The sequence below is a fragment of the Rosa chinensis genome, chromosome 1 (genome assembly GCF_002994745.2).
Source record: "Rosa chinensis cultivar Old Blush chromosome 1, RchiOBHm-V2, whole genome shotgun sequence".
NCBI lineage: Eukaryota > Viridiplantae > Streptophyta > Magnoliopsida > Rosales > Rosaceae > Rosa > Rosa chinensis.
Genome location: NC_037088.1, coordinates 35,535,769 through 35,549,438, shown reverse-complemented (window position 1 = coordinate 35,549,438; position 13,670 = coordinate 35,535,769). Strand labels below are relative to the sequence as shown.

General features: G+C 38.2%; 1 protein-coding gene across 2 annotated transcripts; it reads right to left on the bottom strand.

Moving 5' to 3' along the window:
- Positions 1 to 5,091: 5,091 nt before the first annotated feature.
- Positions 5,092 to 11,188, bottom strand: LOC112182338 (very-long-chain aldehyde decarbonylase CER1). 2 transcript variants are annotated; one of them, XM_024320834.2, is made up of 10 exons: positions 10,760 to 10,901; positions 10,405 to 10,637; positions 9,994 to 10,042; positions 7,536 to 7,755; positions 6,885 to 7,260; positions 6,682 to 6,789; positions 6,107 to 6,307; positions 5,900 to 5,995; positions 5,600 to 5,773; positions 5,092 to 5,522 (listed from the first exon to the last, which is right to left on the bottom strand). In XM_024320834.2, exons 2-10 carry the CDS (start codon positions 10,519 to 10,521, stop codon positions 5,343 to 5,345), a joined length of 1,521 nt encoding a protein of 506 aa, XP_024176602.1. In that variant the 5' UTR covers positions 10,522 to 10,637; positions 10,760 to 10,901; the 3' UTR covers positions 5,092 to 5,342. The 2 variants fall into 2 exon arrangements, with proteins under 2 accessions (XP_024176602.1, XP_024176588.1); XM_024320820.2 differs by lacking the exon at positions 9,994 to 10,042 and adding an exon at positions 11,079 to 11,188 and having other exon boundaries at positions 5,095 to 5,522; positions 10,760 to 10,983.
- Between the last annotated feature and the right edge of the window lie 2,482 nt (positions 11,189 to 13,670).

Below are 13,670 nucleotides of genomic sequence, written 5' to 3'. Positions count from 1 at the left end.
AACCTGTCAACCCAGAAACATCCTTGAGAGTTGTCAACATCTTCAATGAACAACTTGAAGGGACAGTCTGCATCGGCGCCCAGGTAGACCCAGAGATAGCCGCTGAACTCACCCAGTTTCTAAGTGACAATGCCGCTGTCTTTGCGTGGTCATACGCTGACATGCCAAGGATCTCCCCTGAGATCATCACACACAAGTCAAGCATCAAACCATCCTTCTATCCTGTCAAGCAGCTGCAAAGTGCCTTTGATGAAGAGAGGTATCAAGCAATAGGAGAGGAAGTCATTAAACTCCAAAACATCGGCTTCATCTGCCAAGTCAATTAACCTCTGTGGATTTCTAACCTGGTCATGGTCAAGAAACCTAGCACAAAGTGGCGGATGTGTGTCGACTTCAAGGGCCTCAACAAGGCATGCCCCAAGGACAGCTTCCATCTACCCCGCATAGATCAGTTAGTCAAAGAACGGGGCATAGAGGCCAATCCTGACAAGGTGCAAGCCATCCTCAACATGAAGGCCCCAGAGTGGAAGGTACATGTTCAGAGCCTCTAGGGAAAGCTAACCACTCTCTCTCGGTTCATCTCTAGAATCACCGATAGATGTCTCCCATTTTTCAAAGTACTGAAAAACACACACAAGAAAGTAATTGGCTGGACCCCAGAGTGTGAGGCGGCATTCCAGAGCTTGATGGAATACTTGCCAGCAGTCCCACTTCTTTCCATTCTGGTACAGGGTGAGACACTATACATCTACCTAGCGGTATCCCTATCAGCGGTAAGCTGCGCCATCGTGCGACGTGAGGGCAAGGAGGAGCTCCCAATATTCTACGCCGGCAGGGGCATGAATGGGGCGGAGACAAGATATCCCCCTCTGGAGAAGCTTGCTCTCGCACTCATTGTCGCCGCTAGGCACCTCCGCCAATACTTTCAAGCTCTCACAATTCATGTCCTAACAAACTAACCGCTGAGGCAAGTAATGCAAAACCTTGAGCACTCGGAGCGCCTCAGCAAGCGGGCCATCGAGCTCAGCGAATTCGACATTGACTACGAGCCAAGGACCACCATGAAAGACCAGGCAGTAGCAGATTTCATCATTGAACTCACCGAGCGTCAGGATGAACCTAACCTAGGGGCACAAAAGGCCAACACAAAAATGGTAACCCCTGGGGAACCAGACCCCAGCAGTAGTCAGACTAGAACCTCCACGTAGACGGCTCCGCCTGCACCCAGGTGGTAGCACATATCCCCCCCCCGCCCCCTCGGAACCCATTCTAGACCCTCAAACACAACAGGGACTACTAGAACTCTACAAATGGCAAACATAGAAACTGACAAACAAGAAAAAAATCCTAATAAAATAGGGATGGGTTGATGGTACCAACCTCAAAGATGGAGATTCTGGTACACTCGAGGACACTGGTCTTCGATGCAAGAGGTCTTCGTCCTCCGGAGATCGACAACTTCATTGATTCACAGAATCTTCTTCTCGGATAACAGAGGGTAGCTTGAAGGCGATGATATCAATTCAAAGTGCAAAGTGTTGAACCACTCGGTTTCCCCTTCTTTTATGTCAACATCAAACAAATCTCTGCTGTCCACTGAAAAACGACATCACACGACAACCGTACAAGTGGCCCACTATCGCACTTACTCTCCGGATAAACTGAGGCATCACCTCGGTTACAAAATAAATAATCACTCACATTAATGGCGAGGAGATGGGTATGCTGCAGAGACGTTGTTTCACACGCTAGCCCAATACATGTCGGCCACGTGTCGAACGCCGTTAGACGAAGCGTCCAGCATAAGCAACCATCGAAGAGGCAGTCTCTGCTAAGCGCAAATCCTCTAGCGGCCGGAACTTCTCCCTTTTCACCTTACAAGCAAGATAGTCTCCGCTAAGCGCAACGCTGCTAGCGAAACTTCTCCCTTTTCACCTTATAAGTGAGACAGTCTCCGCTAAGCGGAACCCTACTAGCAGAACTTCTCCCTTTTCACCTTGCAAGTGAGGCAATCTCCACTAAGTGCAACCCTGCTAGCGGAACTTCCCCCTTTTCATCTTGCAAGTGAGACAGCCTCCGCTAGGCGCAACTCCACTAGCAGAACTTCTCCCTTTTCATCTTGCAAGTGAGACAGTCTCCACTAACCGCTATTCTGCGAGCGGAATTTCTCCCCTTTCACCTTGCAAGCGAGACAGTCTCCGCTAAGCGCAACTCCGCTAGCAGAACTTCTCCCCTTTCACCTTGCAAGCGAGACAGTCTCTGCTAAGCGCAACTCTGCTAGCGGAACTTCTCCATTTTCTCCTTACAAGCGAGCCAGTCTCTGCTAAGCTCAACTCCGCTAGCGGAACTTCTCCCTTTTCACCTTACATGTGAGCCAGTGTATGCTAAGCGCAACTCCGCTAGCGGAACTTCTCCCTTTTCACCTTACAAGCGAGACAGTCTCCGCTAAGCGCAACTTCTCCCTTTTCACCTTACAAGCGAGACATTCTCCGCTAAGCGCAACACCACTAGCGGAACTTCTCCCTGTCGCCCGCAGTGTTGTGAGAATAATCAGCTATGAATTAAAACAACTTCAGAGCGTGTTTTGATCCACAACAGTTTCTAAAAGCAACCTTTTGGCTGCTTCTAAAATTTGCCTCCAGTGACCTATAATTTTCAATTAAAGCTACCTTTTATTTATTTACTAAATAATAAAATCTAATTTTTTTTTTCAATTAAAGCTACTTTTAAAGCTACAATTAAAGCTACTTTTAAAGCCTATTGAGTTGGTGGACCACTCTCAAAGTAAGTTTTTTTTTTTTCATATGAAAAGTCCTTTTTTTCCTTCCCTTTTTGTGTATTGAAGATTATGGATGGTGTGTGTGTGTCTATGAACCACAGACTATTGAATTGGTGGACCACTCTCAAAGTAAGTTTTTTTCATGTAAAAACTACTTTTTTTTCCCTTCCCTTTTTGTATATTGAAGATTACAAGCTATCTCATATTGAATTGGGGTTTAGGGAGATAAAACTTTCATTGACTTTTATTGGGGGGCAATAAAACTTTTATTATGGGGCCTTATTGGGGTCAATAAACTTCCTAAAACACAGACTATTGGGTTGGGTCCATGAAGCACAAACCAGTGAGTTGGTGGACCACTCTCAAATTTTTTTTTTTTTCATATGAAAAATCCTTTTTTGTGTATTGAAGATTACAAGCTATCTTATATTAGGAGGCAATAAACCTATTATTGGAGGCAATAAAACTTTCATTGACCTTTATTGGGGGGCGATAAAACTTTTATTATAGGGCAATAAAAGCTTTTATTGCATATCAATAAACCTCTTAAAACTTTTAGTGTTATTATCACAAAAAGTACCTAAAGTTATCCTCTATTTTATCGATAGTACCTGAACTTCAATTTGGATCACAACCAGTACCCGCACTTTTCGATTTCATTTTAAATGGTAGCTAAGGCCACCTTCGGTCACTATTCCGGCCAAAAAAGCCAAATCTAAAAAATAAAAATATTAAAAAAAAGTTCAAGGCAAGTGTGTTACCAATAAATCATCACTATATATGATCGCAACCATTGAAATCATCACAAATTATCACTATGACCGCCCCACATGCCCTTTTTAGTCAGAATAGTGACCGGAGGTGGCTCTAGGTACTATTTAAAACGAAATCGAAAAGTTCGGGTACTTGCAGTGATCAAAATTGAAGTTCAGGTACTATCGATAAGATTGAGATATAGTTCAGGTACCATTTGTGATAATAACCCAAACTTTTATGAGTCTATGACAACCTCCCCGTGGACCTCTAACAAGGTTCTGGTCAAGTTTGGGAGTTGGTGGACCACTCTAAAAGTATTATATATATGAAAACTCCTTTAGTTTTCTTCCCTTTTTGTGTACTGAAGATTCAATAGATCACAAGCTATTCCATATTGGGGGACAATAAAACTTTTATTTGGGGGCAATAACAGCTTTTATTGGAGGTCAATAAATTAACCTCCTAAAACTTTCATTAGATCTCCGATGATCCTCCCCTGGACCTCCGGCGACCTCCAACGAGGTTCCGACAAAGTCAGGTGAGGTTCTGGCAAACTCTCTGGTGATCCCACTCTCTTCCCCACTTTACCTCTATGTGAGAAAGGAGGAGAGGGAAAAATAGTCTCAAAAATAAATAAAAAATAATAAAAATATATAAGAAAAAAAAACTTAATTGGGTATTAGGGAAGAAAGCCAATTATCTTATGGGTAATGGGGAAATCCATAAGTTTAGTGGGGGAATGAGGAATAATTTTCCTAAAATTAGGGTATTTGGACATTTTCCCTTTATAGTATATCTGTGGGAAGGGTATACTAGAGTAATGTTCGCTGAGTAATAGCTTTCTTTGTTGGCCCCCTTAGGGATATGTTATTATTGTGTTGCTTGTTGAATTGCATAATTGATGACAGTTAATAAAATAATAAAAAAATGGAGAATATCACAAATGGTTACTCAACTTTTACATATTCGACGCTTTGATTACTTGTTTTTTAAATATATCACTTTGGTCACTCAACTGTAACTCTGTTATTCATTTTAGTCACTTTGTTAATTTTTTTCAATGAAAAAAATTATTTGCCACAATATTAATGATATTTTCGTCCAACCAATTGTGAAAAAGTTAAGAAATCTGTATTAGAATGACTGAGAGAAGTGATTAAAGTGAGATAAAATACCCCTTGGGTGACTAAAGTGATTGATAGAGTAATAATTGAGTGATCAAAGTGATATATTTGAAATTTGAGTGACCAAAGTGTCAAATGAGTCATAGTTGAATGACCATTTGTAGAATTCTCCCTAAAAAAAATGAAAGAAGAATGTTTCATCTTATGCTGAAACTAAAGATCAAACAATCATATTTGGAACCCATTATTAGTAACAATAATAATATTTTGTTCTTGTTGTTTCTTTTGTTGTTGTTAATATTATCCATTAATTGTTGGATCTTCTCTGCCAAGACTTTTTAGGAATGGATAGTAGTGAACTAAATGAGACAAATAAATAAGGGAGTAGACGGATATAGACCAGAGTATCACTTCGTAGTTAATTTAGTGACACTTGACTTCTTCAAGCTATGTAGTAAGGTATTTTCTTGCACACTTCCTTTTCTAACATAAATGTTTATTCATATATGAGTCCTAAAAGGAATTTCTTAAAGCTTCATCCTTGAACAACCCACGGCCCTGTATTCCTAAAGGTAATGTTTTAAGTACTCATACAATAAATGATGGCTCATAAATCCACATAATTTGCAATAAATTAAACATGAGATTGCATATAGGTAATGCATTGTTGAAGAGGTCACAACTTAATATTTGTTCGAAGTAGCATTGGGGATCAGAGGCTGAAAGCCATGTCGAAGCGTAGCTTCCCAAACCTTGTCAATGTCGGACATGGCGTAACCACACTCATGTTCATTCCAACCTTCCAAGGCATGCACTATTCCGGCTATGCGACATGCGCTCATCACCCTTCTCGGCAACCAGTTCTAGATATCAAAATGTAATTGGTTAAATTCTGAAAAATTATGGACGAAGAAGTTGATTAATTGGAAACTATTACTACCTCACACGAGTAAACATTCTCAAGAGACTTGGGGATCTTCATTGCTGGAGTGAAGTGGTAGAAGCAGTCCCTGCGCAACTTTTTTAGGGGGAATTGGGAGAAGGGAACAAACATTGTTCCTTTTGGCGCATTTAGTTGGTCTTCTTTACTCAATCCGTCTCCCACCAACCAAATCTGCAAATTTAATGTAGTATATTTGATCGACTAGGAGGAGAAAGAAAAAAAAAAAAGACCTAGACTGAGGGTAACAAGTTGCCTTAGCCAAATGAGAATATTTTGTTACAAAGGTTGCGAGTATACCTTTGAAGCAGAGCCTTTTTCAAGAACCACCTCACTCTTAGTAGCACTTAATGATTTGGTGAGCTTCAAATACTCATCCTTGTATAACGTAGCTACCTGAAATAAACCCACTTCACATGGTTTGAAGATATATAGGAACGAAAAACATATTCTTCTTCATGGCTTCGATTCGAGTTATGACTTCACATATATTTAATAAATAGGTACCTCAATGCCCCTCTGGCCCAAAGCAAATGCAATTGCATAAGCGACCTTTGTAAGGTTGCCTGTAAGAACAACTTGGGTTGTCTCTTTTGGTATGCTGTTGAGGATTACAGCCACAGCTAAGCTACTTCCATCTACTACCTTTACTTTCAGCTGAGGATATCTCCGACTATATAGACCACCATATCTATTCAGCTCCTCACCCTGTAATTCAAAAATTTATAATCATTTATCATAAAGTGATTTCTCATATAAATTACTTAACAATTAGATTTATGGAAAGTAAGCCTCCAAACCACGACACCCTCAAATTCAACTTTTCCCACTATCACCCACTCTTGTTTTAAATTTTCAATCCGTACAAGTGTACACACACAAAGTGGAGCCCTTAGTACTGATGTTCATCATGACTTGATGAGAAGACCAAATTAATGTGGATCCACTTTAACACATATGTAGAGTTTTTTTTTTTTCTTTAATTTTTTTTTCTCTCTTAATAAGAAAGAAATCGGTGACCTATAGTCTATTCCAGTATAGAAAAATGAACATAATAAAAAATTAGTAGATAAGAGACTTGCCTGGTTCAAGAGCCCCAAACTTACAACTTTGACACCCTTTTCCTCTGCTTTAAGTATAGCTTCCTCAATCAAACTGTTAATAGCTTCATTTTGCCATGGCAAGGAGTACTGCAAGTCATAAAATTAAATCAATTGATTTGGAAATGATATTAATGAACGAGAATCAATAAAGAACAAAGGTTGAAGTTTTTTGTACATCTTACTTGCAAATTGTATTTTGGGATCGCCCAAGTTTGTAATTTGAGTTTATCAAACCGCTGCCTCTCAACCACAAATGTGCGACCATAAATCCAAGTGAGGATCATCGACCAAAATGTGACAGGCCACATCAACCACATGTACCATGTTGAAGTGTGCGGCTTAGAGGCCAAGGAAGCAAATCCCAATGGAAGTTGATAGATGGAGTCGGGTGTTGTAAGATGGGTTAGATGCAACACATCTGGAGCTTCATCGTCTCTTCTGAGTGAAGATTCATACAGTTCATCACTAGTCTTTTCCATGGTGCCATAAATGTAATCATAAAGTGGCATGAAGAGGCAATAATTGGTTCGAAATAGGGTGTGATGCAAAGAGTGGTACCTGCATATCAGGTTTCGCATAGGTATATTTAGGTATCCATATATATTAATGATAGACTAGCTCCTCACATCGATATAGCAAGATTTGATGGTAGTACTAGGCTAGATGCAATGGTGAAAAAATAAATTTTGAATTGTTTCTTTTTTAACCCTCAGATCAATATCTGATGGTAGCTAACTAAGAAATTAACTAAGAAATTCTTGGTACCAGAAAACAACATTACACTTTCTTATAACTTATCAAGCTAAGATTACATGAAAGTAAAGAATACTTACGATGGGGTATACATGATATACTTGAGTGGAGGAAAAAGAGAGAAAATCCATTTTGGAATGAGCTCGAAGTTACAGTGTCCCATGTTGTTCATAAAGTCAAGGTAAGTAATATAAACTGCATAGGTTATGATTGAACCTGTTCCCGTCAATACCATTGTGGAAATGGGTATTAAGAAAAGGAGAAAATATGCCATGTGCTCCAAAAATGGGTGAGTAACAGCTGCAATGATACAATAGAAATATTGATCTTGTCAAATTTTCGTGTTGAAATTATGCTGGCATAAATCTAAAGTAAAAGTGAATAAAAACGTGCCTCTTTCAAAAAATAAAAATCATTAGGGGGAATTGGGTTTGGTGTCTATCCCTCCTTGGTGGAGATATTTTGCATGGCATGAATGCATGGTATTAATTGTTTGTACATTCAAGGTGACAACTTATACATGGAAAATTGGTGCATGGTCAAGTTGATTCATTGGGAAGAAATGCATAGTTGAATTCATGTTTTGACCTTTTAGTCTTCCTAGGGAGTTAATGTGGGAGATGTGTGGTTGATTCATGTATGAGCATCGATGAAGTGAGTCTAGAGACTTCTATTAATGGTATAAATAGATGAAGCTTGTGTGGAGGCAAGCAAGGAGAGGAAAAGAGCAACTCTAAGGGTCTTCTTGTATAGAAGCAAAGTGAGTTGTGCTCAAGAGTGTGAATAGCTCTTGGGGTATAGTGATCTTCTAAGTTGAGAGAGGGTGTACAAGGGGTATCCTATTGGATACAAGGGCTTGGGTTGGGCATAAACTTGAGCGGTGTAATCTTGTACTTGTGTAATTCTCTCATTAGTGAATGTGAAACTCTCCGAGGACGTAGGCAAGGATATTGGCCAAACCTCATTAAATCTTGTTGTCTTCTTTTCTTGGTTATTTCTTCTTTCTATCTCTATTTCTAATACTTGCGTGGCGGAGAGATTAAATTCCCTAACACGTAGAAGTGATTTATTATGAACTTTTCTTCTGCAACATATAACTCAATTATCAGATTCATCAATCTTTAATTTCCTCCAAACTCTTGGCAGTTTGGATCCGATGAAATGGCAAAAAGAACCAGGTATATATTTCATAACAAAATCTTCACAGGGTAAAGCTATGGTATGTTAACATTTTTCATACATCAACTATTTTTATCCCTTTAAGGACTCATGTTACCACTTTGAGGACTAATATTATTATTTTGAGGACTCATGCGGTAACTAAGAAAATTTACCACTTTAAGGACTCATGTTACTACTTTAAGGACTAATATTACTATTTTGAGGACTCATTTTACCACTTTTAAGGCAATTGTATGTATGTTATACGTTAACACATTGTAGAATTTTCCATCTTCACATATGGAGTATTCCAAATTAAACATTAACTTTTAAAAAAGAGGGCATTGAAGAGGAGCAATAAAAAGGTGATAAATTGTTGAAATGATGTCTCCCCCACAGAGGACGATAGTGACACTTTTCTTTACCTCCCCAACACCCCCTTTGTCGGCGGTTTAATGTTATTGGACATATATCACAATCCTAATTAGTAATATTCGGGATGAAAATTAAAAATTAAAAATATATACGTGAATAATTCAGTAAATTTTAGTGAAAAATACTTCGAAAAATTCTGTCATAAAATACGGAAACGGCAAATTATAAAATTCGATACATACGTGTTAAAAACGAATTGTAATGAAAAATATGTATGTGAAAAAAGGGATTGATATTTGTTATTTCTAGTACTTGTATGACTTTTGAAACATAAATTTTGAAGGAAAAAAAAAACCAAAGGTAAATCATAAATTTTTAAAATATTACCATTTGGATATACAAATCTTCAATACATATAAGTTATTTAATAAATGAAAAGTGTAAATAATACTATTAATTGTATAATTTTTTAATATAAAAGTTTAAAATTCAAAATTTAAACTTGACTTTTTTAATTTAAAAAATAAATTTTTTATATATTTTTTTAATTGAAAAATTCAGGAATAATACATATTTGCCAATAATTAGACTGACTTAAAAAAAAAAAGAGAGAGAAATTTTCAAAATCTTTGAGAATAGTTAAGAAAATGGGTGTTTTTTTTTTTTTTTTTTTTTTGAGAAATTCATTTAGTTTGCGAATAATTTGTGAATTAACTAACTAGAATCACAATTAGGTAATAAAGATGTAACAGGATATTAACATGTACAAAAGATAACACGCAGATCCAATTTCTTATTTTGACCACTTTTGTGAACCAAATAATCAAACCAGGTCACGCTTGTGTTAGAGATGTGATACATTATAAGCACTTGAGTTAATGAAGTAATACTTCATTTGGTACTAGATGTTCCCCATGGAGCAATATTGGAGAAGTACCAATAAGTACTATTCTCGTAAAACTAGCTATCTTGATTAACATATTAATTACCAGTCTTACTCACCTAGAGATGAAATCAGCTGTCCCAGATTTTTGCGTCTCAATTCTGTTCCCTAAACATAATTGGTCCACAGAGATTAAAAAATGGGACAAAAGATTAAGAAAATATGTTTTTTAATTTCTATGGATCAATCATGTTGAAGGGACAGAATTGGGATAAAATAATGGGGACAGCTGATTTCATCTCACTCACCTAAGAGACAGTTTTAAAGGATTGTGAGGGATAAATGCATCTCAAACAAATGTATTAAATTTAAAAGCTGAAATTATAACAACTTAAAACTATGCATTTATTTTCAGCCATCAAATTCACTCGTCCTTCACAGTCCCTTAAAAATTGTTTATTAGGTGAGCAAGGCTCTATTAATTACCTAGAAAAGAATGTATACTCTTAGTGGATCGAATTAGGTCTTACAAGAAATTGGCTCAGTGACAATGGAGGAATGGTGGTGAGAATGGTAGCGAGAGTAAAGGTAATGGTGGTGCAGAGCTCTATGCAACCAATAGTAGAGAAACTCCACCGGACCAACATGAAGCAGAAATGTTAAAACGAATCCTTCTCCTCTCCACATCGGCAGGTTATCACCTCCGGGCAAGTGCCTGCTGCCTAGGAAGAACAATAGTCCATTGACTATAATTTGATCATCCCTGTCCAATAAAACAAAAACAAAAAATACAAAAATTATAGGTATTAGTAAAGTAGTAAACCCAGAAAATCATTATTTAATTGATCCCTCTGAAAATCCTAGCTAAAGACGAAGCCTACTGACCAGTTTCTTTCTCTGTCAACTTGTTCGAACTCTAGGCCCTTGTCGATGATCCGACCGCTGCCTTTGGAGGTTTTATATCGAGAAAGGGAGATCCATAACTGGTTGTGGAGCATCCTAAACAACATGAATGGAAATATGAGGAAGTAAGATAGATCTCTGTTGTCTCCGTCATTAAAAATGAACAAGTATGTGCTGTGTATCACCCAGGGAGCCACCACCACGTACTGTGCACCACACAACCAAATTAACAAGAGAGTTAGTACACTTAAATATATAAATGGAAATAAACATCTATCAGAATAAATAAAAACACGAAGACCTTAAAGTTTCCAAGAGGTTTCCATGGAAATTCAGTCAGAATTCCAGGATTGGAAGCCATTTGTCTTTGCTATCGTGCCTTGGTTAACTTCATGCAGGTTTGATCTTTTATAGCTGCTCATATATACTTAATGTACATGCATCTACCTTAGAAAAGTGGTTGAGGATGTAGATATTTTGTCAACACATCAAAGTGGTTATGGGTTATGAAGATTGACGGTGAAGAATTTATTATAAACTTGACCAGTCTATATGCACGTTACATTTATATACATTGATTGCATGTTCTCTACTACTATAAAGACATGCGCCAAGTCTTGTGTTAAAGGCTTCACTAAAAATGGAACTCCCTAGAATGTCCATGATATAGATAAAAATTGGCAACCATCAAAGTAGAGATAGGAAAGGTAGAGAGATCGAGTCCTCTTAGAGACGGGGAAGGTATAGAGAAAGTCCTCTCAATCAACATCGCATATGTGATCTCTTTACCACAGAATTTCATTAAGAATTTAATGCGAAGTGCTTCCGGGTTGTAATCAAGAACTGTCTTGAAATTACAGAAGTGGAGAGGTTATGCCATCTCACTTCTAGGTCAGGAAATAGGGAGTCACGGATGTTGCCAAAGCGTTCTTCGAGTGAGACCTATAGTCTTCTGGAGTGTTCTTCATTCATATACTCATATTGGAGCGAATCATCCATATGACTAGTCATTAGGATGATGGCTTTCGCCTTATTTGCCTCCAAGGATGCTATATTTGCTTCCAAAGCTTAAGCTTGCTTAATAGTTAGCACGTGCTAACTAGGCTCAAGAATCGTATCCGGGATTCCTTGGGCCTTGAAATGCTAGCGGACATCACGAACCGACTTGTGATATCCAAAGCCAATTGTTCCCAATGGAGTAAAGTCCAGTTTGTTTAGGTTACTCATCCTAAAAGAGAATAAGAAAAATGGTTAGTTTCGGAGAGGAAAAAGCTACCACGAAAACAATAGAAATTTCTGAGCGTATTCGCTTCCACGAAATTAGGAATTCCTGAGCATAATCGCTCCCAAGAAATTCGACTCCAAGAGGTATTGGATTAGATCGAAACAATGATGTGTATATGGTCAATCATATATTCTTAACAAACTCTAAATTTGGAGATCTCAACAAACTCCAAGCTTGGAGATAGCATGAACCCCCACAGTTCGGCTTAGGTCTCCCCATGAATGAAGAGATGGGGGTAGAACAAGGGAGGTTGCAAGTCCTGAAGATAAGAAAAGAATTGAAATCTTAAAGAAAAGTACACAAAAGCGGGAACTTTAATGAAAAATTACCTTGAAAAGGACAAACGGGGGTTGCCCGAACCTTTGGCTGGAAGTTGGTCAGAAAAATATGCTTCTGGCCGATGGTGGCCGAAACTGGAAGGAACTACCCTAAATAGCTTCTGTCTGTTTGTCTGCTTGCAGTTCAATGACTTAGGCAGCTGATTCAGTAATTTCTAGACCAGTTCTTGAGTCTCTGCTTCCGGTTCCTGAATCCTGGAGTCGAGGCGCTGCTAGTGGCCAAGTTTGGTGGCAAGTAGAAGTCTGGAAGGCGGCGAACCGGTGAAGAATTTGTTTATGCTTCCAGGGGCCGGTTCGAAACTTTTTCGGCCGGTTATTGGGATTCCGCTGGCGGTTCTGGGCTCTTAGGATCGAGGGCTACAAGACATGCAGTGGAGGAAGATAGGGTTTCAAGGTTTCATATTTCGATTTAGGGTTTTGGCTATTTGTTTTAGGGTTTGGCTATTTGTTTCAGGGTTAGGGCTTTCGTGCTGATAAAATGTTGTAGGAAAATTGAAATTGTGAGAGAATTGAGTTGTATTTTCATTAATAATAGGGATCTCTTTATATGGAGGATTGTAAGCAAAGAATCTATATCTTCCAAGGTAACTGAATCATACAATGATTGAAATATCTCTGTAGATATCGGTAAGACTAACCCTATTACAACTTAGTCAAGTAATCAGAGTTTGGGCCAGACACGCAAATTAGGTATCCTTAAACACAAACCAATTTAATCTCTATCAATTAAACTACGAAGAATTTCGTAAGGGAGTTGCATACATTTTTTGTGAACTTTCATCCACTGGCGGAACCAAAAATTGATTCTTGAAGGTGGCAAGTTCCTTGCTTTGCCAAATGGTCGCAACCTCCTTGTGGCAGGAAGAAGCTAAGTGTCACCGGATGCGTTTTCCCTTGGCAACATAGTGGGAAAGCTGATATTATTAGTATATTATGGTTTCGAGTAAGCATTTACTATTCTGTATGTCACCACCTTTGCAAAGCGGATAGAGTAGCCAGATGTGCACTCTCCACTAATTGGTGCATGTCAGAATACATAATTTATATTGAGACTTCTGTTATTATCTCTAGATGTTCTCTCTATGCTTATTGTAATTTGGGGTTCAGGTTTCATATCCTGCCCCCCCTTCTCCCCAAACAAAAATGTATTATGCAGTTTCACTAATGATTTAGGCTAAAGGGCAACCGGCCCTCTTTCAAAAAAATAAAATAAAATAAAGAGTTCTTAATTTGTTAATCCAAATCATAGTTTTTTATTATTATTATTTTT

Bases quoted from the DNA above. Each gene is read 5' to 3' on its own strand.
- LOC112182338 (XM_024320820.2), bottom strand. From the start codon at position 11,138: ATGGCTTCCAATCCTGGAATTCTGACTGAATTTCCATGGAAACCTCTT. The intron at 10,984-11,078 runs GTCTTCGTGTTT...TGTGGTGCACAG, and splicing joins AACCTCTTGGAAACTTTAAG to TACGTGGTGGTGGCTCCCTG. The intron at 10,638-10,759 runs GTCAGTAGGCTT...TTTATTGGACAG, and splicing joins GTTGACAGAGAAAGAAACTG to GGATGATCAAATTATAGTCA.